The 27,125-nt window shown below is 40.9% G+C and overlaps 1 protein-coding gene across 3 annotated transcripts in view; it reads left to right on the forward strand.

Moving 5' to 3' along the window:
* Nucleotides 1–27,125, forward strand: part of NTRK2 (neurotrophic receptor tyrosine kinase 2) — a 227,066-nt gene that overhangs the window by 146,485 nt on the left and 53,456 nt on the right. For 2 of the 3 annotated variants that reach the window (XM_064140082.1, XM_064140073.1), the window contains 2 exons: nt 19,453–19,583; nt 26,401–26,573. In XM_064140082.1, the coding sequence (XP_063996152.1) occupies nt 19,453–19,583; nt 26,401–26,573 (304 nt within the window). Of the gene's footprint in view, nt 1–4,722; nt 5,330–19,452; nt 19,584–26,400; nt 26,574–27,125 lie in introns of those variants that run through there. The other variant, XM_064140074.1, reaches the window with a different exon arrangement.

Genomic DNA, 27,125 nt, shown 5'->3' on the forward strand with positions numbered 1-27,125 from the left:
ATTGATGGAATATGTACAAAAAATTATGTAGAGCACTTTATACAGGAAAAGAACAGAAAAACATTCTTTTTTTAATACTGGGGAGAAAGTGTACAGAAAAATATTGGAATTTTATTTGGTTTAGTCTTTGCCTGAGCATGCAGTGTTTATTTTTCATCATCTCTAAAAGGCCGTGCCCAGCTACAGTGAGTTCTTGGCCTTGTCAGACCAGTTGTCCAATCCAAATGTCCGTAAAAGCTTTTAAGAAACATTCTGTAATTCATCCTTAGATATCCCACTCAGAAAGACAGACAAATTCTAGGAAGTGCTAAGAACAAAGGTGCTGCAGATACATATTTTAATGCAGGAGTTTTAATAAAGAAGGGCAATTGGAAATGCAGTTTAAGAAAATACGGCAATCTTGGGTTAAAATCTTTCCCATATCTCCAATAAGAAAAAGAAATAACAATTTACAAGTTAGGGTATATACCCTCTGCGCTCAGAAGCCGGTCATCATTCTCACTGCTGCTTTGTGCTGGCAGTGTTAGTGCTGAGCTGGACTTGATGTTTGGTGTGGCATGTGAATTCTCTGGGTACTCAGGCAAAGAAGGCCACAGATCAAACTGTATTTGACAACATTCAAGCCAAAACCAGCAAGCACTGTATTCTTTGTATCTCGTATTCTGTGATGGCACAAGCTTTGTCTGACTTCATCTGTGACCAAACTCATTGTCTCTGACATGAGTGTATTTGGAATTAGCTTTTGGGTTGTTGCTCTTAAGTAAACAAATGAGACATTGAACATGGTGCAAGCGAAGCATTTCTGCCATCTGATACACTTGGCTTATTGAGGTTCTTGGAGTGTGCTGTTAAGTTGTGCAAGCTGTAGCATGGTTGTAAATAAAATCACATTTCCGGGCAGCTAGCACTTCGTCTGATCGACAGAAGGTGAGGGCTTGATTCACAGGAGACAAAATTTTCTCCACCATCTTTTCAATCTAATGAGACATGGTGGAGAAAAGCACTAGAGAAAACCAATGTGAAGACTTAGAAAATGTACACTGTATGCACAAATGCAAAAAATACAAAGTATTTCAGTCTCTTAAAATAGTACTGTCTTATAGCAAGACTGCAGAACAAAGGAAAGACAACGCAGGCTCTTTAGCATTTTGACTGATACCTTTAACAAGCATCTGCTCTGTATGGACAGAATTCACTGTAAGTCCCCTGGCTTTGCTACAACGAAGACCTGTGTCACAAACTTGGAGAAAATACTCTTTATCTGTAGGCATTGTTTAAGCCAGCAAGCATGTTAAGGGGTGACACTATTCTAGACATGGCATCATAAATATAAACTCTGAGACACAATTACTGACTAAATTGAACCCACATCACAAAGGTGAGGCAGATACATCTACATCATGCTCAGACAATAGGGAAACTGCAGGAAAAATATAGAAGCCTGCAACTTGCACATACCCAAGCACTAAGCAGAGAGGAGTCTGTTAAGAAGTGACAACCTATGAAACAGTGAGGGGTACAAATTTCTCTTTCCCAGAAAAAGAGAATGAAGCACAGAGTGGGGGAGGAAGAAGAACCTGTAAGGAAGAAAAAAGGGCAGGACTGTTGACCATTTACTCTAATTAAGACAAATTTTGCAGCTGTACTACTTCAAAGTTCAAACAATAATAATAATCACCTAGGTTTTGCCCTCCCTGTCTTGAGGATTTTGATTTAGGAAGCCAAAAGATTTGGGCAGGTAAGCTTTGCTTTTGATATATTACCTGACTTGTTGAAAGCAGCAGTGTTTGATTAAGGAGTCTTTTTAATTAGCTTTCACTAGGCCAGTGTGTACATCAGATTTCCCCTCTTTCCTGTATTTCATCCTAAAAGGCAATTAATTCAATATCCAGGTGGGATTGGGAAAGGCATTTAATCCACACTCCTCTGGAGCCTCATGGAAGAGGTTGGCATGGCAGGGCTGTATCTACAGCTTTAACATTTTTTGTTGTTTTGATTTATAGCTTTAAACTGGTGTTTGTTGCTTCTCCAACTTTTCAGGAGGGAAGCCTTCTTGCATTCTGTGGTGGCACTTCACTATAGCAATAACTATAAAATTTCTTGGCTCTTAGGACTGAGCAAAGGGATTAATAGACTGTAAGACACCTGAAGATCCTCTTCTGGGTTGCCATTTATTTCTGTATCTATCCATGCTCCCCAGTTCCAGACCTCAGGTACTAGTTTTGTTGCTGGAGATAACAGGAGGAAGAGTGCTGGCATAAAGGAAATGTAATGTCAATGCTTGTGACTGTCAAAAGGACTGGGTATTTAAGAGAGACAATTTGCATTGGTTGCTGGAACACAGAAGAGCCATCCTGTGGGTTTTCTTTATATTAATAATATTATGATAATAGCAGGAACATTACAGAAGATGGCATGGCCCATCATAATCCATATGTTGAGTTCTTGCCCCAAAATACTGCCATATACAAAACTTAAGGTCTTCAAAAGGTTTTATACATCAGTGACTATTTACAGTGACAGGAATTACATTAAGGGATCTTTCTTTGAATAATTATCATTTTATCATGTAGAAGAGATTTTCTAAGCAATTACTTTTAACTCAGCATTCAGATCAAGATGTAAAGTTTGTCAAAAGCCAGTTACATTAAATTCTGGGATGTGGGTTCAAACTTATGTAACATTGTTACATCTCCTTTACAGCTTTGCCATGCTCGAAGGCAAGTTTTAACTTTCATTTTCCTCATCTTTTCCACATGCACTGGATTTTTACTGGATAAATTTCTTAGGAATAAAATTTGACAGCCTTTGCATGAGAATGAGGAAGTTGATCAGTGGAGCAATGTCCTAACGTTCAGGGATCCTGCATAGGCTTCTGTATGAGATTGAACTTGCAGCTCTTCATCTGAAAGATGTTAGGCCTTGAAATTATGGTTCTTCCACCATAATGCAAAGCGAGAGTGGAAGGTCTTAGTGCCTTTACCACCTTGTACAACCAGAATGATGCAGCCTTTACTTAATTATTCCATCTTCAGCACAGCTCTTCCACCTCCAAAGTTCCAAGGTAAAAGCTGAGATTTTAGTGTGCAGAAGTAAAGCTGTTCAAAAATAGAACTTCACTCTTGTGGGAGATTTTAGACTTCCAGAATTATTTTCTACTTTAAAATCAGAACATCAGTTAGAGCAGAGGGCACCCCTGATTTTGGTAAATGTTTCAAAATTATGGGTAAGATCTTGCGTGTGTGTTTTCTGGAGGTTGCTTTTCTTTTTCTCTTCACTTTGGAGTGTTGAAGTTGACTTTTTCAGAAGGGCCAAAGGTGACTCAAAATCACAATTCCCTGTTGCCAAATCTTTGAGATTTTATTTTAGACCATGAACATTTTTCAGTCAGACTTTTCAGTCAGCTTTATGCTGAAATCATTGCTGTGGGAATGAAAATTTTGAGTGTCCTGACTTGTGCTCAGTTAATATTTGGCACATTTTCTTTCATTACTACACCTTTTCCCATTAATTTTCTTGAACTTATCTGGGAAGGGGAGTAACTCTAAAAGATAACAGGAGTTTTATGCAAACTGCAAATGATATGCACTAAGTCCAAACCTTGAATTAAAGGGTGAAACTCCACTGAAGTCAATGGAGCTTTAACGGTTGGCACTAAAAGAAGATTTGTCCCATGGAGTGCAATTGCATTGTCACATCTTGAATGTGTTCTTCATTCTCATAATAGACTTTACTAAAGGAGTTTCTTTTCAAGCACTTATACATTTATTATTTTCAAAACCCATTTCCTCAGAGAGGTCAAAAGCTCTTCTTGTCACCGTAGGGAGCCCATGGGAATTTCGTCATTCTGAAGCACGGCAGGTATCCAACTGTGTTAAAATGTTAATGCATTTTCTTTTTTCACTTTTAAAAATATGCTTTAGTTTTGTCATGAATCAGAAGTGGCGGATTCTATTTTTTTTTATTATTATTTTTTGATCGGAAGGAAAAACATTCCATCAGGAAAAATGTCGCATTAAAATTGGATTGCTTCCAAGTAATCCATAAACTAAATTCCTCTAGTGAAAAGGCATTATTCCTGGTTGCTTTGTATCACTTGTGTGATGCCGTAATACCATTTTTATCTGTATTTCTGGCAAATGTTTGTACCATCTATGCAGAAAATAGATTGCAGATCTCCCACAAAAGTCAAATTGCCTTTTTCCTGTTTGGCTGTACAGTAACGCTGGAGTTTTCTCTCCTTGCCTATGTTGATATTTTTCTGTAAGAGCAAAGAACAATGCAATCATTTGTTATTACAGAGCTCCACGGTCCAAACAAGACCTCACTGTGTGGTCTTGTGAGACTCGGCAGCTGAAAATAACCTCTGCCTGAAAATCTTTTGGGCAATGGCTATGCTCCTGCAATCTGCAGCCCCTTGGTTGGCCTGTGGGCAGGTTAAAGACCTGAAGCTTCACACACAGAGTGAAGAATGGGGTGGTGATGCCTCACTACCCTGCCTGAATAAGCTGGCAGTCCCAGTCATTAGATCCCTTGTCCCAGCTCACAGAGAAAATCTGTAGATGACCATGAGGTGGAAACCAGATATCTTGCATGGCCTCCTAAGCCTCTGACCTACCTGTCCATCCTCCCCAGTGTCATGTTGGCCTCCAGCGCAGAAACTTCTACCCAAGGAATTTTCCATTTAGTTCTGCTGCTGATGAGTTTCTTTCTCACCAATAGGTGGAAACTGACAGCCCGGTTTCTCAGGTGACACAAGGAACGGTTCTGCCATCCCAAATGAGGCAGGAAAAACATCACGCAGAACAAGGAATTTTCCATAAGAAACTACCATAGCAACTGAAAAAGACGTTGAAGCACATTTCACTTTCTCAGCTTGTTGCAACCTGTGCTTTGATGTAACAGGACATCCGAAAAGTGACGACTTGGGTTTTTGTTTTGATTTTGGGGTTTTTTTGTTTGTTTGTTTGTGGGGTTTGGGGGGTTTATTTTATTTTATTTTTTTATTTCCTCACTTAATTATTTGGCCAGGAGAGTTATTGCTTTGAGTGGTACTGCTTGATCATGATGAGTTTAATGCAAAATTGTGTAACCTTTCCACATCCATCTCCAAAGTCTGTGTCAGAACTTGTGTTCTGACATGCATTGTTATGCTAGAGCTGGGGAGGGTGAGGGAACTACATCTGCAAACCTCCATAAGAGATCACATCCATTTGAAATTATAGGATAACTAACCAAATGGGATGCAGAAATATTTTCAGCAGGGTGGCAGCTGTTCAATATATGGCATCAAAATAAAGTTCAGTTACTAAGAAGCAGTGATAAATAAGCTAGCAAAAGTTTCTGTGTTTTTTTCCAAGCATACCCCAAACATGGTTGTCTAGTGTAACAGGAAAAAAAATCACGGCAGAAACAAGTGACTGTGATGTTTGTTTAGATATGGATACATTCTTACTGTGCATTTAATTAAGATGTTTTGTAAAATCTTTATTTGAACTCTGTGCGGGGCAGATGTTTAACTTGTTGCTGAGCAGCTGTAACTGGCTGCTCAGGATGAAGAAGTCTATATTAACAAGACCTGAAATATTTAAGTTAGAAAACAGGAGAAAATCTGATTAGCATTACCAATAAACTGAGGTATGGAGATTAATTTTCTTTTGAACAGCACCAGTTTAGTAATCTTCCTTTTCTTCTTCTCAGAGTTCATACTGTGCCCTGCCCATATTTGATCTTTGCCTTGTGTCACTTCTCAAGCCCGTCAGCAGTTCACTTCTCATTGGAGACAGTAAACTCCATGGTGTGGATGATCTGGATGATCCTCCTCTCCTATATGTCTGCAGATGTAAATTACTGGTTGGAAAGCTGCAGCATTTATTTGCTATATATGTACTGTCTTTTCATTCAAACCCACAGCCTCCCCAGTTTCTGAGATATTTCCAAGGCAAGATATACCTCTTTTCTGTGAGATTGCTTGTTTCCCTCTATGTCAGTGACAAGCCTGATTTAGGAAGGTTTTATCAGAGATAGGCTTGAACTAGAAACACTGCACTGGAGCAGGAGACGGATCACCACTGTCCTTAGCTATGGCTTTCAGCAAGGTTTGTATGTGAAAGCGCAGTACTTTTTCTGCAGTAGCAGGAATAGTGCAGGTTCTGGAACCACTTGTTCCTAGCTGCTGTAGCAAGCTTTCAATTTGGTTAATTACAGGCAAAGATATATTTAAAAATATCCAGGAAGAGATTTTTCCAAATGGTGATGTTCAAATACTTAGCTAGACTGGCCCTCGTGATGCAATTTACCATTTCCCCAACTGGCATTTCTGATGCCTGCTTGGCACAATGTGAGGAAAAATCGTTCTGGTAGCTCCTTTTTCAGAAGTCTTTCTTCGTTTGCATTTATGAGGGTGTGGAAAGAGAGCTATAGCAAGTAGTTTTGAAGTGCTGATTTGTTAATCCTTGTTTATTTTTATGCAGGATGGTACATAACAGACTGTAAACAGCATATGGACTGGAATAAGCAAGGAATTAGGGCACTTAGCTAAGCAGCAGACCTCGCATTTTCTTTTGTTCCATGTCAAGTCTTTTTTTTTTTTTTTTTTTGTGGTATGTGTGTGTGTGTGTCTTAAATTAGCAAATGCTATGCATTTCTTAGTTGCTTTCTTCAGCAGCTTCTGTTTGTGACTGTTAATCTAGAAGGACTCCACTGAGTTTCCCAGTTTACATTTTGTGAGAGGAGGGTTAGCTTCATGGCGTACAAGACATCACTGAAGCAAATTCAAGAGAAATGGTGTTGTAAAGTCTTTTTTTCTGACTGCATTTTTTTTCCTTTCCAGTTGCTTTTATTTTTTACTATGTTGTAATGCCCTTAAACTTTAAGGAGGCCAGGATGTGTGAGAATAAAAGAGAGTATTCATTGCAGCCAAATCCATATCTGCAGAGTTTCCACTTGAGAGTTTGAAATCGAGGCAGGGGTGGCAGCAATGAGTTTGTGTCATTGTTTTCAAAATACACCAAATAAGAACTTTGGTGAATACAAAACTTGTACTTTATGACACTGTCTAAATAGAAAGTGGTTTTTGTTTTTTTTTTAAACTCACTATTATGAAGCAGCTAGTTACACATTCCTAGCCTTGTTTTCTAGGTGGGGGAAGCAGCAATGAAGGGATGCACTCAACAGAAGCCTTATAAGAGTTGTTTGCCAAGGCACCGATGATAAATACCTTTTCATCTCTATGTATTTGGGTTTCAGAAGCCAATGATGTTGTAAGGAAAAATGCAGATCTGTAGGGGTATTTTTACAGTTAGAGGCTGCTATATTCTTGGAACATGTGGTTTAATTACCATTCTCCTATTGAAGAAAATGTTACAGGAATAAATGTGACAGAAGCAGTAGTGAGAGCAGCACACTAGCCTATAAGTTAGTTGAGATTTGTACATGGAAAACAATGGAAAACTTACTCAGTAAATCTTGAAATGGGTATGTAAACCATTATACTAGCTTCTGACCCTTCCTTGTCTCCTTAACATTCTGACAAGAAGGGCAGGCTAGAAGCAGAGTCCTGGAAATTGCCAAAGGACCATCTTGTGGATGTTGGACTACCAAAAGGCAAAGCAGCCCTGCAGATCCTGTAACTCCTGGCTTCAGACCAAGCCCTCCTAAAAGCAGGTCTGTATGTACTTGCTCTCCTGCTGGTGGTCTTGCAGAAGGCAGCAGTTAATCAGCACTCCTTGTAAAGTAGTTTGTTAATAATGTACCCTGTTGACATCTTGTCTGTAGGGCTAACAATAATGCTTTGTGTACCTCAGTATTTTAGTTAAGTGCAGATGGCATGCATATCAACAAACAACACCCGTTTCTTTCTCTACAAGTGCCAATTCTGAGAAATTTGAGACAAAAATCCAGCTGTTTCAGTTACAACAATGAAAATTATGGTAATTTTTAGTATTTCCTTTACTGATAAGCACATGGAGCATTCTGCCATTACAGTTTAACAAGGGTAGCAGCATTTGTGTTGATTGCTGCTGCCGAAAATGCCTTCCAAGTAGATGAGCACTTAGGCAGCTGGTATTTATTGTGCTGGAAGAGACCTTGAACTCCAGAAGGAAAGGGAGAAAACCCCTACATTTTGCCTGTCTTTGTTCTGCGCAGACTACAGTTTCTGCAAAAAATTATGGTGTACAGTAGCTGGCACACAACAGTGTTGCTTTTTGAAAGCTGCGACCATATAGATGCTAGGAAAGAAAAGAACTTTCCTGGTCCGTGCATTTTCAGCTGCTTGTGAAGACTGACAGACTACATTTACATTCATTTCAGTCTACAAGAAGCATTAAGGAAGATTCAACTGTAAGTACTTCCCAAATACAAAGAGTGCAGGAGAGAAAGGTGACTGATTTATGGTGACATCTATCATGCTTTTATAGAATATCATACATGTGAGCTAGCTAGCACCATAAAATTAATTGGTACTAATTGGTCAGAGTTGCCAACTCAGTCTGCTTATGAGTGTTCTTCTTTAAGTCATGTTCATTATACTGACATCATATGTCAGACTCTGAATAAAGTTTATTCAGCCATCTCTGCAGTTCTTTTTCCTTGTTTGCCCTGCTGTGTATGTATGCTGCCATTGCAAGAGTTCATGTCTTGGCAAAGATCGAGTCTGTGTGTTCTGGGAAGTATGTGTTTCTGGTATCTGCCCAGTGGCCCCTTCAGCAAGGCTGGGGATGTGGGTGGGCATCCTTACAACTGGATCATGTGTGGCATTTTCCTATTTCTTGGAAACTGACTGGAACAAAATGTTCAAAGCTCTTTCTTCCTCCCTTTTCTTTTTTTTTTCCTTCCCCCCCCCCCCCCCTTCTGTCTTTAACTTCCATGCCTTAGAAGGCTGTAACTGGGTTCATTCTTGTGTTATAAATCAGCAGTAAACTTATACGCATTTTGCTTCACTTGGGCAGCTCCTGTTCCTTAGTGACAGCTGGTTAGCTCAGCACACTGTAATTATCAACTCAAAACTAAGATGCTTTTAGGCACTGAAAGCATGTTGGCTGAGACTGCACTTGTCCTCAACCTTATTGTGGGGCACAGCTTTAAAAGGTCCTATTTAGTGGTTGGTTGGTTGTGTTGTCACTGTCATAGCTGAGGCTCTGACAGTTCATTATCACAGTGGACCCTGTGGGAAACTGTCGTTACAAAATAGTTCAGGTCTTTGTTTCTCATTAGCCACTGACATACGTAGTTAATTCTTGGTTAGTGTATCTGTGTTCATTCTCTAGAAGAAAGTTTTATTGATATGTGGGAGGGGATTTACGTGCGACAGTGAAAATTTATTAAGCCTTTATTTAAAAAGATGCCTGAAGGGAACTTTGGTAAGAAACCAACCTGTTGGTTTGTTGTCTGTAGTGGAACCAAGGCAAATTCTGCTCCTACTTCAAGCCTACCTCTCTGACTTGCTGACTGGACAGATGAGCTGTGTGCTGCCTGAATGACTAGCGCCTAGATGACTGCACCCATAGGGGTCTGCAGAGCGTGGCATTGTCTCTCATTCCACTAAAGGGAAAGTCACCCTCACCTGCACGTCATGCAGATTGATTGCTAGGGGCTGTAAGCACTAGAGACTTCGCTTCCCTCACTCAAGTTGTTTTAGCAAAGAAGGATTCCTTGTACAGTTCAGAGCTCAAGTGAGTGGAAGGAGATTTCTCATATGCTAGATTTGTTAGTTTTCATGTTGTATGAAAATAACACGCGGATCCAGGAGGGAGGAAGAGAAAGTTCATGACATTTTATGCAAGAGATATTATCTGGGAAAGTTCTGCTATTCCCATTGTCAAACCACAGCTTTTCTTTGCTCACTGTATCCATGGGGCACATTCAGTTTTCTCTCAGGACAGACACCCTGATGATACAAAAAACAGGCCTTGATGTGTTCTCAGTTCCAGGTAGGAGCACCACCATTTTCTTAATCAAAGTTCAATGCAAGGGGCATGACACAGTCTCATTTGCATCCTTCCTTAGGATTTGGGGAGGTTGTCAGACTATGGAGAATGATGAGAAGTCACCTAGTCTTTAGGAACCTTAGGATATTTAGACACCAGAGTAATTTGTGTTATTATCATACAACAAACTTTATGGTCTTAACCCTCCGGAAGATGCAGGACTGAGGAACCAGGTAGGCAAAGGAATTCATGTGTCTGCTACAGGCAGTTCTTTTTAATCTTGAAAAGTGAAATATGCCATATTCATGTGGAAGCATTCTTTCCAATGTATGTGCAACAAGAGAAAACCCAGTTTTACTGTTTGCAGTTATGTTTAGGATCTGAATATTGAAAAACCTCGGCACATGGTCTTGCAAATCCTTTGTGACTTCAATTAGTTGACCTCTAAGCGAGAACATACTAGGCTTTTGTTCGAGTCCAGTGCTATGTCTAATCTTTTGACTGTTTTGTGGCTGCAGCAGAGGTATCTGTCACAGCCAAGCAATAAAGAATGAATTTTCTGTGTGTACCTTGCATGCATACACTTCCAGTTACAGCTAAGATTCTGAAACTTAACGGGGACCGAGGGGAAGAGGCCATCTGGAGATATAAGCCTCTTTGGATGGCTTGTCCTAGCAGAGAGGTGTGCCAGCCTGTTAGTGAAACAGAAGGAGGGTAACAAATGCCTCACTGCAGAACGGTGCAAAGAACATATCTGTAGAAGGAAATATCTTTGTTTCCAGGTCCGTTTACCTTTTATGAGAGTTTTGCTCATCTCTGCTGTCGCATGGGGCTTTGGGTTCTGCTAACTCCTACATCTTCAGAAGGGTAACTGAGGTGCTTTCCCATTCATTGTAGATGGGGAGTTAAGACATTTTTTGTCTCCTTCCTGCTGATTTTGTTTCTAAGGGAATAATCCAGGGATCTGATCAGAGGGTTAGGAAGGTTTTCTCTTTTGTTTGTTTGCAGTGACCAATGTCTTTATTTGCCTTTTGTGGATCCTTTGGAGAAATAACCAAAAGTAGAACTTTTCTCTGCTTTTAAATGTCACTTACAGCAAAACCTAGAAAAGGGGGCAGTGCACACAGAAGCACAGGGGCAGGTGACCATGTAGCAGCAAAGCCTTAACCGTGTGCACTTAGAGAACTGGCAGAGATTGAACCTTCTTCTAGGGCAAGAGTTTACCTCAGTTGGCTCAAAGAAAGCAAATCATAGGTGCGCATTAGATTGAGCTTTCCTTATGGAAAGCCACACACAGTGTGCTGCAGCCTGATAGAACTCTAGAAGATCCTCTGAAGCAGGACAAACTATTAGGAAAAGGGTAAATAGTATGCGCAGAAGTGATACATAAAAGATTGGGTTCTGTTGTCCTCCTATGATACTTTTCTATGTTCTCTTTTCTTTCCATGCACAATGAGCTGCAGCAGGGCAGACCTACCCATCTGACGTGGCAGATCAGATGCTATACTATCCTGAGTGCTTAACTTTTATATAAAGAGATAGAATTTGGAACTGTGAGCTAAGCACATGGTTTATTTCTTCAAAGGCTTGAAAATTCCATTTACTTTTTGCATTGCCACCAGTAAAAACCCCTTTTGTTCTCCTTTATATCAAGATACAAAATATATTTCCTTTTGTTTTTAGAATGAGAAGAGAGAAACCTACATCAAATATAGGGCTATATCCTTTGATTTTTCCCCTTTATGCTGACTTAGGCCAAGATTCAATATGGATCTGTCTCTGAATGTATGATGTTTCTTTCAGGTGCTCCTTCTCAGGCTGGCATCCTGGGATGCTTTTAAGACTATATATGTTTCTGAAAACAAAGACAAAGAAGAGTTAATACTTTGAGGGCAGTATAGTTGTTAGACCTTCTCCCCTGCAAGAATGACTTGTATGAGATTTGCTACTTCTATATCCTTTGTTGAGTGCTTTTACTTCTGCAGCATAGAAAACCTCTAAAATAGTATCGTGCTGAGGGAAAGGATTTCCTGGTCTGAGCTAATAAAAGAGTAGTGGTAGTGAAATCTTTGTCTCAAGGTAATTTAAACAGAAGATGTACCAGATTTGCCACAATGAAGTAGTATTAACAGAGTTTTTATAGAGCAACTCATACACAATATTCTGTAAGTTTTGTAGTCATTAATCTTGTGGAAGAAGTGCATCAATACTGGCGTTTACAGAATAAGTGTATACACGCCTGCAAAGACAATGTTTGTTCAAAATTCCAGCATATTCTTCTGCTTAAAGCTGGTTTACCATACTGTGCTGAGAAGCTGTTAGTAGACAGGAAGCAGCATAGAAAGGCAACACAAAGTAATTATGTCTGCTATTCTGAACAGGGAGCACCAAATTCAGCTTTCGGTTGTACTGATATATCTCGATAGTTGCAGCACATAATTGATTAAATCCATATTTAATACTTATTTATAATTGGAATAACAAACAAAAAGGAAAAAAAAAATTAAAAAAGAGGAAAGAAAAAATTCCAGGTTGCTCAGGCTTGAGGGCTTTGCCTACCTTAAGTTTTGAATCCAAGGGCAAATTCATGCCTGGAAAACCTGTCAACTTCCTTATTCTTCACCTTTTCTGAAAGGTGAATTTAGCTCATAAGACTCATGCATTTAAAACAATGATAGCATTATTATAATTTGTTATTAAGTAGTTCTTAGTTGATTATAAGGATGTAATCACGTATGGCAATCTGCTTATCTGTAGCCAAGCTGAGAGGAGCTTGGCCAACTAAAGCAAATCAATTACCGTAACAAAAGAGGAAGATAAAATGCCTTGCCAGAAATCAAATATTAACCCCAGAAGGCAGTAAACACTTGAGTTACAGCCAAAGAAGAGCCACACCAGCAACAGCAAAATTAGTTTGCAGTGGTCAAGAGCTGCGATGCCTCTGCCACTTCTGGTGAGAGGGGGTGGAGTACGTCACGAAGAGAAGCCTAGTTCTCAGTCAGGACAATAGAAGCTCCAGGGGGTTAAACTATAGATCCTATGAGGATTTAAGTTGTAAAAGAAGCAATTGAAAAGTTGAACTGCAGCAACCACAGATTTATTTGATTTACCATCAGATGTAGCTCTTGACAGCTAGGAAATCTCTGGGAATTAAACCATTCCACCGGGTGCTTACAGGTTCACCTTTCATAAGTCATAGAATCATAGACTGGTTTAGGTTGGAAGGGATCTCAAAGATCATCTAGTTCCAACCCCCAGCCATAGGCAGGGACACCTCCCACTAGAACAGGTTCGCTCAAGGTCTCATCCAACCTTACCTTAAACACCTCCAGGGAGCATCCACAACCTCCCTGAGCAACCTGTGCCAGTGTTTCATCACCCTCACTGTAAAGAACTTCTTCCTAACATCCAGTTTAAACCTCCTCTCTTCCAGTTTAAACCCATTACCCCTTGTCCTGTCATTACAAGACCTTGTAAACAGTCCCTCCCCAGCCTTCTTGTAGGCCCCCTTCAGATACTGGAAGGCCACTAGAAAGTCTCCTCGAAGGCTTATCCAGGCTGAAGAGCCTCAACTCTTGCAGCCTGTTCTCGTAGGAGAGGTGTTCCAGCCCTCTGGTCATCTTTGCGGCCCTCCTTTGGACTCAATCCAACAGTTTGATGTCCTTGTGCTGGGGACTCCAGAGCTGCACACAGTATTCCAACCTCCAGTTCTTGCAGAAAGACCACTGCCTATGCGACTTCCTGAAATGTCCCCTCAAGGAATACTTGCAGTCTGATGCCTGTGAAAAATTTGGGGAATCACTGGTGGCCACTCAGGGAGGCCTCTCTTACAACTGTTGAATTAAGCCTTTATTTTTGAAAGAAAGAAAATTCTAAGTGATGCAGAAGCCTTACTTCTACAGATAATGTGACAAGGCCCAAGTGCATTTCTGATCTAATTCTCCTGTGGATCCTCCATACTATGTTTTTTATAGCTTGTACCACCATCTTTGGTTTGGAGAAGGATACCTCAGGAGCAAGTATTTTGTTGCCTTATTTTCATTCTGCTGAAAAGGAGTGACTTGAATCTCAGCTGTGAACTATATGCATGACATCATGCTAGTTGTTTGTTTGAGTCTACAGCAGCTGGGCACCAGTCTTGCAGGAGAATTTGTTGCTGCTATGTGGTAAAAAATGAAACAATACTACTGCACAAAAATATATAAAGAACAAAAAGTACTTAACATAGTTCGGGACTATGTTAAATCCAATAATCAGAGATATATTCTCAGAGCATAGCTGACCTGTTTCTGTATTGAGGCAACACCAACAAGTTGGAAGGTAAAAAAAAAAAACAAAAACAAAAAGGTGATTATTGTTGATGTTTATTGCCAGTCATAGAACAGATAGCTCATTGTGCCAGAAATTATATTCTGACTTGTACATGCAGAGCTGTAGAAATGCTGCAGCTGGAGAATCTAATAGCCATTGGGTTAGGCTTGCTGTCAGAAATTCATAGAGGTTTTTCATCTTCCTGCTGCAGCGTTCTCTGCAAAGTTCCACTCTTCTTCTTATGTGAATGATGAATGCAGTGCGAATTTGCTATACTACCTGAACTGTTGCTCAGCCGTGTTCACCTGGATTTTCTACCAAGATCTTAGACAAAATTGAGTCCTTACAACTGCAAGAGAAACGGTGGCAAAAGAAATGAAGAAACTTGCAAATTGCCTTTCAGTCATGTCACATAGAATCATGGAATTCTAGAATGGCTTGGGTTGGAAGGGACCTTAAAGATCATCTAGTTCCAACTCGCCTCTGTGAGCAGGGTCAGAGTCCTGGAATAACACATTTCATCAGGGCTGTTCCACATATGTGCCACTAGCAAAATTTTGAACAGTATCCTAGAAATCAGACTCAGCAGATTATTTATGTGGACATGCAATGCAATAAAATCTTCTAGTGTTGAAAGTTCAGTGAGTAGTAATGATGGCACATGTCTGCTCCAGCTCTTACATCAAGCAATGTGTCCATGTTACAGCCTCTCCATAAGGACAGATGTCCACTTTGCTGTTCTCATAAGGCAAATGGGAACATATCTGAAACATACAGCCAACACCTGTGATACTGTACTTGGGAGAAGTGCTAAAGATGGCACTCACTTGTACATTCCACACAGCTACATAAATGTTCTGCTCTTAGGAAACCCAGCCTTTAAAGGATGAGTGTGATCTTTGTATTTGCAGAGATACAGGTAAGGAGATTGTTTGATGTTTTCAGAAGGTTGTTGGAAATTTCTCCAGAGAAAATCCATGAAAATGACTAATGAATCAGAGGCAGCATTTTCCAGGAAGAAGCTTCCATCTCTTTGCCTTACCAAAGAAAGTAAGAAGAAGAGTTGATTATGTGTATTAAATACTGGGCATTAAGTGGCTGCTTAGGCTATCAGTTTCCTAAAATCCAAGGCGGGGGAAGATGCAAACCAGAGAAGCTAACAAATAAATTTGAGACAAACAAAAAGGTATGATTTTTTATTAATGGTGAAAAATACATATTTGAAAAGATGAATAGTTCAGATTTCCAAACCAAGACTGGCACAGCCACCTTCTGGAGGCAGCCTTCTGCCAGGCACCAGTCATTCAACTCAATACTATGCTCTGTAGAAAGTCAGCCTAAGTGGTATACTGATCACATGTGGCGGTGAAATGTTCAGACCTACTGTTTGTGACCAAGAGGAAAACACTGTCACAGCATTTAACTGTTTAGAAATGTGCAGAAACATTTTAATAATTTATACTGCTGAGTGTCCTGATGTCCTTGGCTGGAATCAGCCCAGTGAATTTAATGCGGTAAGGTAACGTGGAGCTGACTGGTTTTACTGGGATGCACTCCAGAATGTGGTGTGACCTTCTTTGCTCAATCTCGTCATCAAAGGCATGTTGCCGTGGGAGCGTAATGCCATTCCTGTAAGTAGTGTTTGAAGGATAAGGCTTTGATGCATCATTTCCAGTGTGTTTGTGAGAGAAGTACTTAAGCTTTGTTGGTTGGATGTCTAAGACTTCAAGATGAGAAGAGAGCACTTTTCTGCAGTTGTGCTTCCTGTTGCCAGCTGATTCCCCGCTGTGTGGGAACCTCCTGCTTCAATGGGCATAGCTGTGTGGTGACTATTTTACACCAGAGCCTCTTTTCAGCATTTACACTTGTTGAATTTGCTCAGCCTCAATTCATATTTTATGTTTTATTTTTCTAAGTGTTTCAACTCGACTTGGCTTTTAACTTAATACATACAGCAATCTGACAAGATCTTTTAAACCAGAGATGATGTGCTCTTGAAGGTGCAAGTGCATCTCAAAGGCAGTCACCCCTCTGGAATCCAAAGAAGGAAAATACATAGCTGCTCTTCAAATGTTTGGGTATCTTTGCCTGGTGATGTTATGAGACCACTTCTTTGGCAGTTTGGCTATACCATGTCTTCGGCCAATTCTGCTTTATTTCTTCAGTGTCAATCCAGGATAATCTCTTGGACTTCAACAGAGATAATGAGCATTATCCTGATATTAACTGCAAGCACATTCTGACCTGGATTTTTCAGTGTATCTCTTTCTGAAATCTCCTCCCGCTGAAGACAGTTTCATTATGGCTGGGGCCCTGAGTGTGCTAAATGGATTTTTTCCCTTGGTTCGTATTTCTGTCACATCCTAGGCATTTGATTTACCTGCATTGTTCTCATATGAAATCTCCACCCTTTTAGTCACATTAGCTGTCATTTTTTATTTGTTTAGTAGCTTGGTGCAGCTCAGTAAAGTAACAGGGATGGATAGAGCATGACAAGTTGCAAATATATTCTGCAAAGATCTCTTCTGCAGCTTGCTGTGTTTTGGTTTTGACAGTATGGTTTATGGGATGAGTTGTTTATTCAAATGCTTTGTTTATAAAAAAGCACTTAGCAGCAGCTGCAAGTATACTACAGAGAAGTATTTGATGTGTTTCTTATTTATTTTTATTCATGAAGTCTTCCAGGAGCTTAACAAAAACCCTTCGTACTATGAGAGCCAGCGTTGAGGGTGGGCTGGGTTCAAAACAGAGAGGACTCACACAAAATTCAGGAAACTGACTGTGTTCACTACTATGTCTTTGGCACCTGTGGACAGAACCAAGTGAAAAACTGCCTCAGCTGAAGTTTTGCTGCTGGGACTGGCAGGGCTGGATCTCATCCCTACTCGCTATCTATGGGCTTTGTGAACATTTTAAGATGGGGACATGAGTAATGTGGAGCTGAACTCTGCCTAGGAAAGGAAGAGAGACAACCTCACACTGATACTGGTCAATCAGAGGGAAAAAGGAGAATTGTCCAAGAGACAGGGTTGAATGTCAGATTTGGCAGGTGATTGAGAAAAGTGCTCTGTTATGACTAAGTGTTTTTTAAAGTGCAGGTTATAAGGGGTGCCATTCTCCTGTGCTCAGGTGGTGTGCTAGGGTAGCAGTCATCCCTGTATGTGACTGGTATTAGCAGGGAGGTGCCACTTGTGAGAAGTCAGCTTGTGTCTGTGTGGAAAAGCACTTTGACTGTATTGCGTGCTTTGCTTGGAAAAGCCAGTGCTAAGAAGGAAATGAGAATAACAAGCAACTTCCCACTGACTGCAGGGCAGCTGCTTGGCTGGCTGGCCAAAGAAAGCGCACCACCACCCCAGAGCTTAATCTTATGCTAGACCAGAGTTTGACAAGAGTGAAAAACATTGGTACTTTGCAAGCTCATTCCATGTACGCTTCATTGTTAATAGAATATGTGTCCTCTCCTGGGTGATCTGGCATCAGAGGAAGGCATGGGCAGCCAACAGCTGTGGAGACAGGAGCAAGCTCTGATAGGTCTGCTGTGGCATAAGGAGAAGGTGGCTTTCCTCACTCCACTCTTAGGGCATGGTGGGCCTGCTTAGACACTGACTTGGCAGTTTCTGGCAAGTGCCAGGTGAGTCTGGTGGAGACCTACTCATTGGGTGTGCTGCCCACCTGACAGACTCATAATTTATGCACCTAGGGGCATTTCTTTATTTCTTGTCTTATTCTAGCACCAGGCTTTCCTTGTATGCATGCATGTTGATATGATGTGCAGTTGCCAAGGTGAAATTCATACCTTTGCAGAAGCTGTCCTGCTATTTAATTCGCTGTATTTAGGATTTAAGTTGCAGGTGAGCTGTGTCCAGACAGGGTTAAATTTCATTTCTGGCAAAAGCAGGCAGATGCACTGGGGTTAAATTCATCAGTAGATGCTGCTTTGAACAATTTCAAGTACACAAGCTGTCAACCCAGTTAAGTTGGCCAGTTAAACTGCCCTTACAGATGCTTCATTTAGCTTGAACATTGCAAACTGGTAACATACTCTACAAAATTCATTGCAGGCTTTTAAATACTAAGTCTTTGAATGGGAGTCTGTTTATCAATAATAGTCAAGGACTTTAACATCTGAAACAATTGAAACAGTTCAACTAAGGATCTGTTTACTACTCTGTTTTTTTTTAAGAGGAATACTATAAATCATAATTGTGAGAACAAAATTTCTGTCTTACTGTAACTGTATTGTAGCACAGACAGGAAAATCAGTTGAACAAGCAGTAGAAGAATGAGAGTTAGTTGGATTTAGTTGAAAAAGAGCACATTTGAGGTGCTGGAACATGCCCAGAGAAAGGGCAACAAGGCTGGTGAAGGGCCTGGAACACAAACCCAATGAGGAGAGGCTGAGGGAGCTGGGGTTGTTTAGCCTGGAGAAGAGGAGGCTTAGGGGGGACCTCATTGCTGTCTACAGCTGCCTGAAGAGAGGTTGTAGCCAGGTGGGGGGTGGCCTCTTCTCCCAGGCAACCAGCAATAGAACAAGGGGACACAGTCTCAAGTTGTGCTGGGGGAGGTATAGGCTGGATGTTAGGAGGAAGTTGTTGCCAGAGAGAGTGATTGGCATTGGAATGGGCTGCCCAGGGAGGTGGTGGAGTCACCATCCCTGGAGGCGTTCAAGAAAAGACTGGATGAGACACTTAGTGCCATGGTCTAGATGACTGGATAGGGCTGGGTGCTAGGTTGGACTGGATGATCCTGGAGGTCCCTTCCAACTTGGTTGATTCTATGATTTTGTTTTCTTGGACCCAGTTAATTTTAAACTTTTTTGGCTTTGGATTGAGAGAGTCGAACTAAGGTGTACAAAAGTAGAAGTGCTGTGAGAAGGATTTGATTTGCTTTCTGATTCTTTGTCTTCATGCTTTTAAAAAACACATAATTGACTCTTCCATATGCTTTGCAGCAGCCATCCTAACACAATGGTAAATGGCCTTTTCCCAGATGACTCTGACTTCCATGTCTTCTTCTGCAGCAAGTGTGCTACTCTCCAAATTAAATTGGTGTTGTTAGAGCATGAATGAATTGCACCTGAGCACTTTGGTTCCTTCTGTGACATGTGTCCCACTCTAGAGGCAACCCTGTCTCCACGTGGCTTGAAGCATGGAACCTGTCCTATCCTGGCCTTGCAGCTCGCTTCTGACCTCCTTTTGTCTTCTCTTTACAGTTGTGCAGCACATAAAACGCCACAATATTGTTCTTAAAAGGGAACTGGGAGAAGGAGCCTTTGGCAAAGTCTTTCTGGCGGAATGCTATAACCTCTGTCCCGAGCAGGACAAGATCTTGGTGGCAGTGAAGGTAAAAGAATCTAGGATTTCCATTATCAATTCATGCTTGCAACTAATGGTATTTATTTGTAAATTATCATATTTGCATATTCTGTAGCCTAGTCTGACTGCTTTGATAGGCGTGGAAGAGTCCATAAGGCAATCAGGTATTAAAAGAATGTGGTATTTGGTCTTCCTCCTGTGGATTATAAAATGAGAGCTGAGTTTTGTAAGGAGAAGGTGAGGAACAGAGTGTGTCACGAAGGGGCAAGATCTTCTATGATCTATCTAAAGTATAATTAGTGTCTAGGTCATTAAAAATACATGTGACCTATATGTATATCTAAAATATAACCTGTTACTAAGAGAATAGGTTGTGGGTATAACTGCTAGTCAGAGAAGGCCTTTCCATTTCAGAAGTGTGCCATTATTTCAATCAGCCACTGAAATTCTTTGGGTATGGTTGTCATTAATACAGCTGACAAAATGTTACAACAGACTTACAGATAGCACTGTCATGTGCTGTAAAACACTGGCTGTACAGGAATCCACAAGTCATGGTGTGCCAGACCTGGAGGAGTGATTCTGGATTGTACAGCTCCAGTCAACTCTCACAAAACACAGTCCAGAGAAAAAGGAAACTACGTGAAAACAGCCATAACCTTGGAGTTTCAAGTATACAGAGGAGTCCTCATGTTTCGGGGAGGGGGGAAGTAGAGTTTTTTCTGAGTCTCCTAAAGTGCACAGACTACTTTATATGTTGAGACTCTACAAAGGAGTAAGAATTATCAACTTGACCTCAGAGCCTGGACAGCAAACTTGCTTCACCATACCAAGCCTTTTCATCTCCCAAAAGGGAAAGGTTGAAGTTGATGTTGACCTCTGCTATGGGTGTATGCTAGGAAACACTATCAGTGAAACTACACTCTTGAGTTTGCAAAGTCTCCCTGGCAACAATCTCTTTCTCCATCTGTAGTGTTCTTCCAAAAGCAGAACAAGGTGTTTAGCATTTGAAGTATCTTGCTAAGTGCAGCAGAATACACATTTAGAACATGAGCTGTTCCTGGGGATTGGAAAATGATTTTGTCTGACCAGTCACAATTAGGCAGCCATGTGTACATTTTGGATAAATTATACAGTAGAAAAGGTTAAGTAGCTAATCTTTTTGAATTTGTAAACAAGAAACAGAGATTTGTATCTGGCAGCAAGATAATGTGAAATGAGGGTGGACTTGTAAAGTGTTTTCTTCATCCAGCAAAAATAACATTTTTTTGGTGTTTGCCAAAATTATCAGCTTTTTGATAGAATCATGGAATACTTGGGAGTTGTTCAGTCATGTTGACTGGCAATAAAAAATGAAGCCCTAAAGAGATACATTATAGACAGGAGAAAGCAAGAGATAGGAGATTACAAAACTAGATCTGAATTAATTTTCTATTGTATTTTGGTGAAGCTAGAGTGGAAATTGCCTTTCCTCTATCACTTCAAGGAACTGTGTGATAGCAAAAGAAAAGTCATTCATTTCCTCCTTTGAGAGTCCTGACCAAATGGAGCCTAGCACTTCTGTTAAATGCTGAACTGCAGTCAGTCACTGCTGCTTTTCTCGGTGTAATTCACAAGAAAGACCATTCAGGTTTTAAAGGGAGAGATGTCTTCCTGGACTTAGATGACAAATCTATCAGTTTTCTGGAACAGAACTCATAAAAAAAATATATTTTTTTTTACCAAATCCACTCTTTGTAGTGTCCTTAATAAGGATCTTGCAGGCAGCTCTGGGAAGAATTCATCCGGTGACAAGTCAAGCCCATTTTACATTTCTCACATTGTTTTTTTAAGATGTGGCTCTGACTGCCATCAAAGAGTGATTTTTTTTTTTTTTGGCAACTGTGCTGTTGAATTGATGCCCATATAGTTAAGGAGTTAATTGCCTGAAGTTTTCACTGGGGTATCAGCCGTAGATCGCAGATATCCTTCAGTCATGTTAGAGGTCAAGGGATGGGACATTGCTGGTTGTGCAGAGCTATCCACAAGACTGCATCTGAACTCTGCTGCTAGGCACAGCGTTTGACAGTGAAAATGTGTGGGGTTTTGTTTGGCCTTTATTTACTCTTTATCTTCAAGGAGCAGACCTGGATGTCAGCAATGAAAGGCAGCTTCTCCTGGCACGTAGCAAGGGGTATAAAGAGCTTCACCCCTGTGGGCAAAGCTGCAATGCACCTGTCTCCATGAAACAGATTCAGTGAGCCTCATGGGGATATACACTTGGTAAACAGTAAGGTGGTGTTAGGAGCTTTTTGGCAACAAGGAGTCACAGGCTCACCTGCACAGAGTGGATCAGGATGACTGGTGGTCCCTTACAGCTGCCTGTGACTGATGGTTGCTGGGCAACTATGTAGTTCACACCTGACCTGAAGCATCACTCCATCTGACTCAATACACATCCTTCTCTTTTCCAGATGGCTGGTATCTGATATGCTGATGTTACTGCAGCAAATTGTTTAGAAGCTAAGAGACCCAGAAAAATCTGGAAAGATAGAAAATCAGGCTTAGTATACACATCCCAAAGTTTTTGCTTCTTGGAGAAGGAGAAAGTCAATCTGCTTAAGCATATCAAGACCGTCAGTTTTTGAGAGAAGCACTGAGTATTTGGAAATGCTTTCTGTGGGTGAAACCTTGTGAGCAGAGATCTTAGCCAGAGGTTGAGTTGGTTGCATCTGTATTGTGCTATCCTTCCCTGCATGTAAATTTGCACATCACATCTGTACTCTATTTGCTGTAGGCACATAAAGAGGCCTGAATACGGAGGAAGGAAAAGTTACTGTTTCCTTGTGGGCTATTTTGTCATGCCACAGTGGTTAGGATCAGTACTATCTCCTGATTGAGTTGAATGCCCAGGTCAAGTATTGAACTAGTGGTGAAGGTGTGTATGGCTATTATAGGCACAGGTTAGCGACTGTCTCTTGAGTTCTCTGGGAGGATGGAGAAGGATTCACATTGTGCTGCTTCAGGGTTGTGCTCAGGTAGCAGACTGCTGTGTGCATGAGGTGAATAACATTTCCATGGCACCTACAGAGGGAAGCCAAAGGTTTCCAACTCTTCAAGTTCTCAGATCAGAAAAAAGTCAATGCCTCTCTGTTGTGGCACTTTGGCCACAGCAACCCCAAGCAATGCTACAGGCTGGGGACAGAGTGGCTGGAAAGCAGCCAGGAAGAAAGAAACCTGGGGGTACGGGTAGATAGTAGCTGAAGATGAGCCATCAGTGCGCCCAGGTGGCCAGGAGAGCCAGCAGTATCTTGGCCTGCATCCAGAACAGTGTGGCCAGCAGGACAAGGGAGGTTATTCTTCCCCTGTACTCAGCACTGGTCAGGCCACACCTTGAGTACTGTGTCCAGTTCTGGGCTCCTCAATTCAAGAGAGATATTGAGGTGCTGGAACATGTCCAGAGAAGGGCAACAGGGCTGGTGGAAGGCCTGGAACACAAACTCTATGAGGAGAGGCTGAGGGAGCTGGGGTTGTTTAGCCTGGAGAAGAGGAGGCTCAGGGGTGACCTCATTGTCATCTACAACTACCTAAAGGGAGGCTGTAGCCTGGTGGGTGTTGGTCTCTTTTGTCAGACAACCAGCAATAGAACAAGGGGACACAGTCTCAAGTTGTGCCGGGGGAAGTATAGGCTGGATGTTAGGAGGAAGTTGTTGGCAGAGAGAATGATTGCCATTGGAATGGGCTGCCCAGGGAGGTGGTGGAGTCACCATCCCTGGAGGTGTTCAAGAAAAGCCTGGATGACTGGCTAGGGCTGGGTGCTAGGTTGGCCTGGGTGATCTTGGAGGTCTCTTCCAACCTGGTTGATTCTATGATTCTCTCCTTAATTTCTGGAGGATATATACCATGCTGCTCTTGTGTGGTGATGGAAAGCAGTAGTAAGAATTTCATAGGGGAAGTCTGAGATGGTGTAAAGGACAGCTGTCCTGAGAATTTAATTTCAGTATCAAGTCATACTGATGGTGAAAGCCACATTGTCCTGCTTTTGCTCCAACTCACCTGTGAATGCTGCTATGTGGTGTCAGGATGGACTAAGGAGCTGACATTTTGTGGTCACTCCAGAGTACAGGTCTGCAGAGATGAGGTGGTGTGTGGATCCCTGGACAAAGACTCTGTAGGAAAATAATAATGGAGTGGTGGTCTTACTGTCACAAGGATGAACTCAGTGGATGTGGAACTCCTGTAATAGCCAGAGGGCCCCTGTGTTGCCCAGGGGATTATGTCCCTCCACCTGTCATTGAAAAGTATGTTTGGCTGTATCTCAGTCCCTATTCACAGAAAAACTCCTATCAAATGGTGACAGTGCTCTGTATTCAGAGCTTTGGTGTACTTGTCAGTAATGATAATAGTAATGAATATGTCTTTTTCTTTCTTTGTGCTCTTATGATTTTATTTTGGTTTTATTTTTTCTCTTGCACTGTGAACAAGCTAGATGAATTAGTCAATGTCATTTCTATGTAAACTTCACATGCTTATTAATTTTTTTCACTTTTCAGTCTCCCTTTTCTGTAACTATGTCAGTGGTACCCATGCACTGTGTCTACTTTGTGCAGTGTAAGAAATAATTAAAAGAGGGTTTTACAGTGGTGGGTGACAGAACTTCAAGTCATCCCTTGTTAGTAGAAACCCTGCCTGAGTTTTACCTGGCTTTTAGGCTGCTCTACATTTGCTGTTTGACAGAAAATGTGAAATTGCCATGGCAACTGCCCTGTCATATGATGATGTTGCTGTTTCTGTGAGATAAAAAGCATATTCTGAAATATAAACTATGCTATCCTCACAGGACAGAGCTGACAGTATTTTCACTGTCTTTCCAGGGAAGGAGCCCTCTGGAAAGTGCATCAGTCTGTGCTCTCCCCTGTCATTTTTTGCAGGTTACTGCTTCGTAAAAATGACGTTTATATGAACAGGCTTTTCTAATTCTGTTGTTGAGAAGAATTATTAGCACCCAGTTGCTTTGCACATGAAAACACCAGATTAAACTCAAGCCACAGCAGAATTCTGCCCAGTGATTCATTATATAGCATAGGTTGGACCGCATCATGCTATAGCATCATCTTAGAGCCCGGAAGTGTTGCAAGACATTTCAGTTTCAGTCCTTGACTGGTTCAGACGTGATTGTATGTGGACAATGATGGGCAGCCAATTTCATATCCACCTTAGGTTTTAGAGCTGTACGTGCTAATATCACAGAGTCATTGAATTGCTATGGTTGTTGTGGTTCCATGCATGCACAGAGCATGAAATACATGGAGAAAAGCCCCTTAATATAGTAGATGGCTGTACAATCTTTCCTGCTCCTTGTCTGGCCATCCAAACCTTATTATGGTGGTTACTCATTTTTTCAAGATGTGTCATTGCAGTTTCGCTAGTAAAACAAGTGTTTTATCCAGCAGCCGTGTTTTAGTCCATTCTTCACACATACTTATATGTAATACTGGAAAAGTGGACAGAATCGTTTTTGTTACAGAAAAAGCTTGAAAAAATTATGGCTACTGCAGTTAAAAACTGAATTTGCTGGCAGAGGGATTTCACAATACCTACTTGTTCTGTGCCAGTTCTCATGAATGTGGTTGGTCTCATGTTCTGTGTGTGAATTCGGAGTAGAAAATAAAGTGAGAAGATGGCCATAAAAAAAGCGTATTTAATTAAAACTATTCCACTATGTTTATGTCTCATTTTCCTTTGTATTAAATCTAGATTTAGTTAAACTCCAGAGGTGAAGAGCTCAGACATCAGTTTCTAGGAATAATAATGTGTGAACATTACTGTTTCAAAAATATTGCTTAAATTAGTAGAGTGCAGTCACTGTACCTTTTGAAGGTAGAGCCTAATAGTGGTTTATTGTCAATTAGAGTTATTTCTCATTTAACTGGTGTCAGAACTTGCCTTTTTTTTCCTCCTGGTGTGCACAGAAATGTTTCCTTGCTCAGGAAGTGTAGTTCTTATGAAATCTGTAAGTACCTAGATGTGGCAGTTTAAGTGGCATAACTTCATTATACAGGATTTAAGCCTTGTATTTGGTTTGGTGATGGTATATTTCCTTCAAAATGAAAATATGCAGGAGCTTAGAGCTCTATAAACAAAAAGGGATGAGAAAAACTGATACCCCACAATTCCAGTCTGCATCTACTTACTCTCTATCTATCAATTTAGAATTGATCCTCCAGTTATTTATACGTGTGCTTAATCTTAGACATGTGAGTAGTTTTACTAGTTTTCAAGGAAATTACTATCTGAAGTCTCAGATTGTAGGTTCTGGTCCGAGGGCATACCCTTATATAAATATACCTAGCATACAGCACACTACAGGGGCCAACATCAGCAACTGCAAGATTACTGACACATGAAAGAGTGTGTCCATGTTCTTGCTAAATATTTTTAACAAGCAGAGCATTATTGTAAAGAACCTAAGACAAGAGTAGATACCAACAGAATACCAAGGTTTGCCTGCCTTCAAACCAGAAGATATAAGCCAGCTGTATACAAGTGTATTTTTTGGATAAGATCAATTTATTTGTTCTGTGTTTGGAAAACACTTGGCACAGTAAGATCACAAGTATTCCTGCATCCTCTTATAATAAAAGCCACTGTTTGGGATTATGTGTGGCAGGAGAATGAAAACTGTACTGCCATTATTCAATTGCATTTAAACATGACACCTGTACATCTAGAAGAGTTAGTGAGAAAGTACTTCCTCCATCCATTGTGCAGCAGAGTGTTTTTTTCTTACTGTGCAGTGCCATCTGACATGTTCACAACATTCTGCAAACACGTATCTTTCCTTACATTTTCATCTTTTCTGACAGACACTGAAGGATGCCAGTGACAATGCCCGCAAGGATTTCCACCGTGAGGCAGAGCTGCTAACTAACTTGCAACACGAGCACATCGTCAAGTTCTATGGTGTCTGTGTTGAGGGTGATCCACTCATTATGGTCTTTGAGTATATGAAGCATGGAGATCTTAACAAATTCCTCAGGTAAATCCACAAACACATACTGTGCTGAGCAAGAAGTGGGAAAAGAAGGTAGTTGTTACTGGTACTGAATGTCAGATTGACTAATACTACTGAAAAATGCTGACACCTGCAAGTGCAAATTTGTTTAACTCTTGTCTTTTGTACTGGTGTGTTGTTTCTTTGCCTACTTAGAAGTATAAAGTGAAGACTCATGCTCTGCACCAAAGGAATGAGAAGCAAAGAAAGAAATATTGTTTCGATTATGTTTCAGTGTATTCTGAGTTGTTTGGTTATAAATCTTACAGTAGAAATCGTTTTCTTCCAGGCTTTCTGGTAGCACTTGGGAAAATCCCACTCAACACCTGTCTCTATTTGTAGGTGTCTAGGAGCTTTTGAAATCTAATCCCTTTTCTCTTCCCTCCTCTCAGTGTTTTGGAAAGACTGCCATTAATTTGAAGCAAGAAAACTGTGAACCATGGAAACTTCAGTGCAATGGAAAATGCTACGTCTTGGGGTCCAGATTAAGGCATTATTTCATTAAGTTGTTCAGGAATGTGCATCAGAGATTGAAAT

The sequence above is a fragment of the Pogoniulus pusillus genome, chromosome Z, assembly GCF_015220805.1.
Source record: "Pogoniulus pusillus isolate bPogPus1 chromosome Z, bPogPus1.pri, whole genome shotgun sequence".
NCBI lineage: Eukaryota > Metazoa > Chordata > Aves > Piciformes > Lybiidae > Pogoniulus > Pogoniulus pusillus.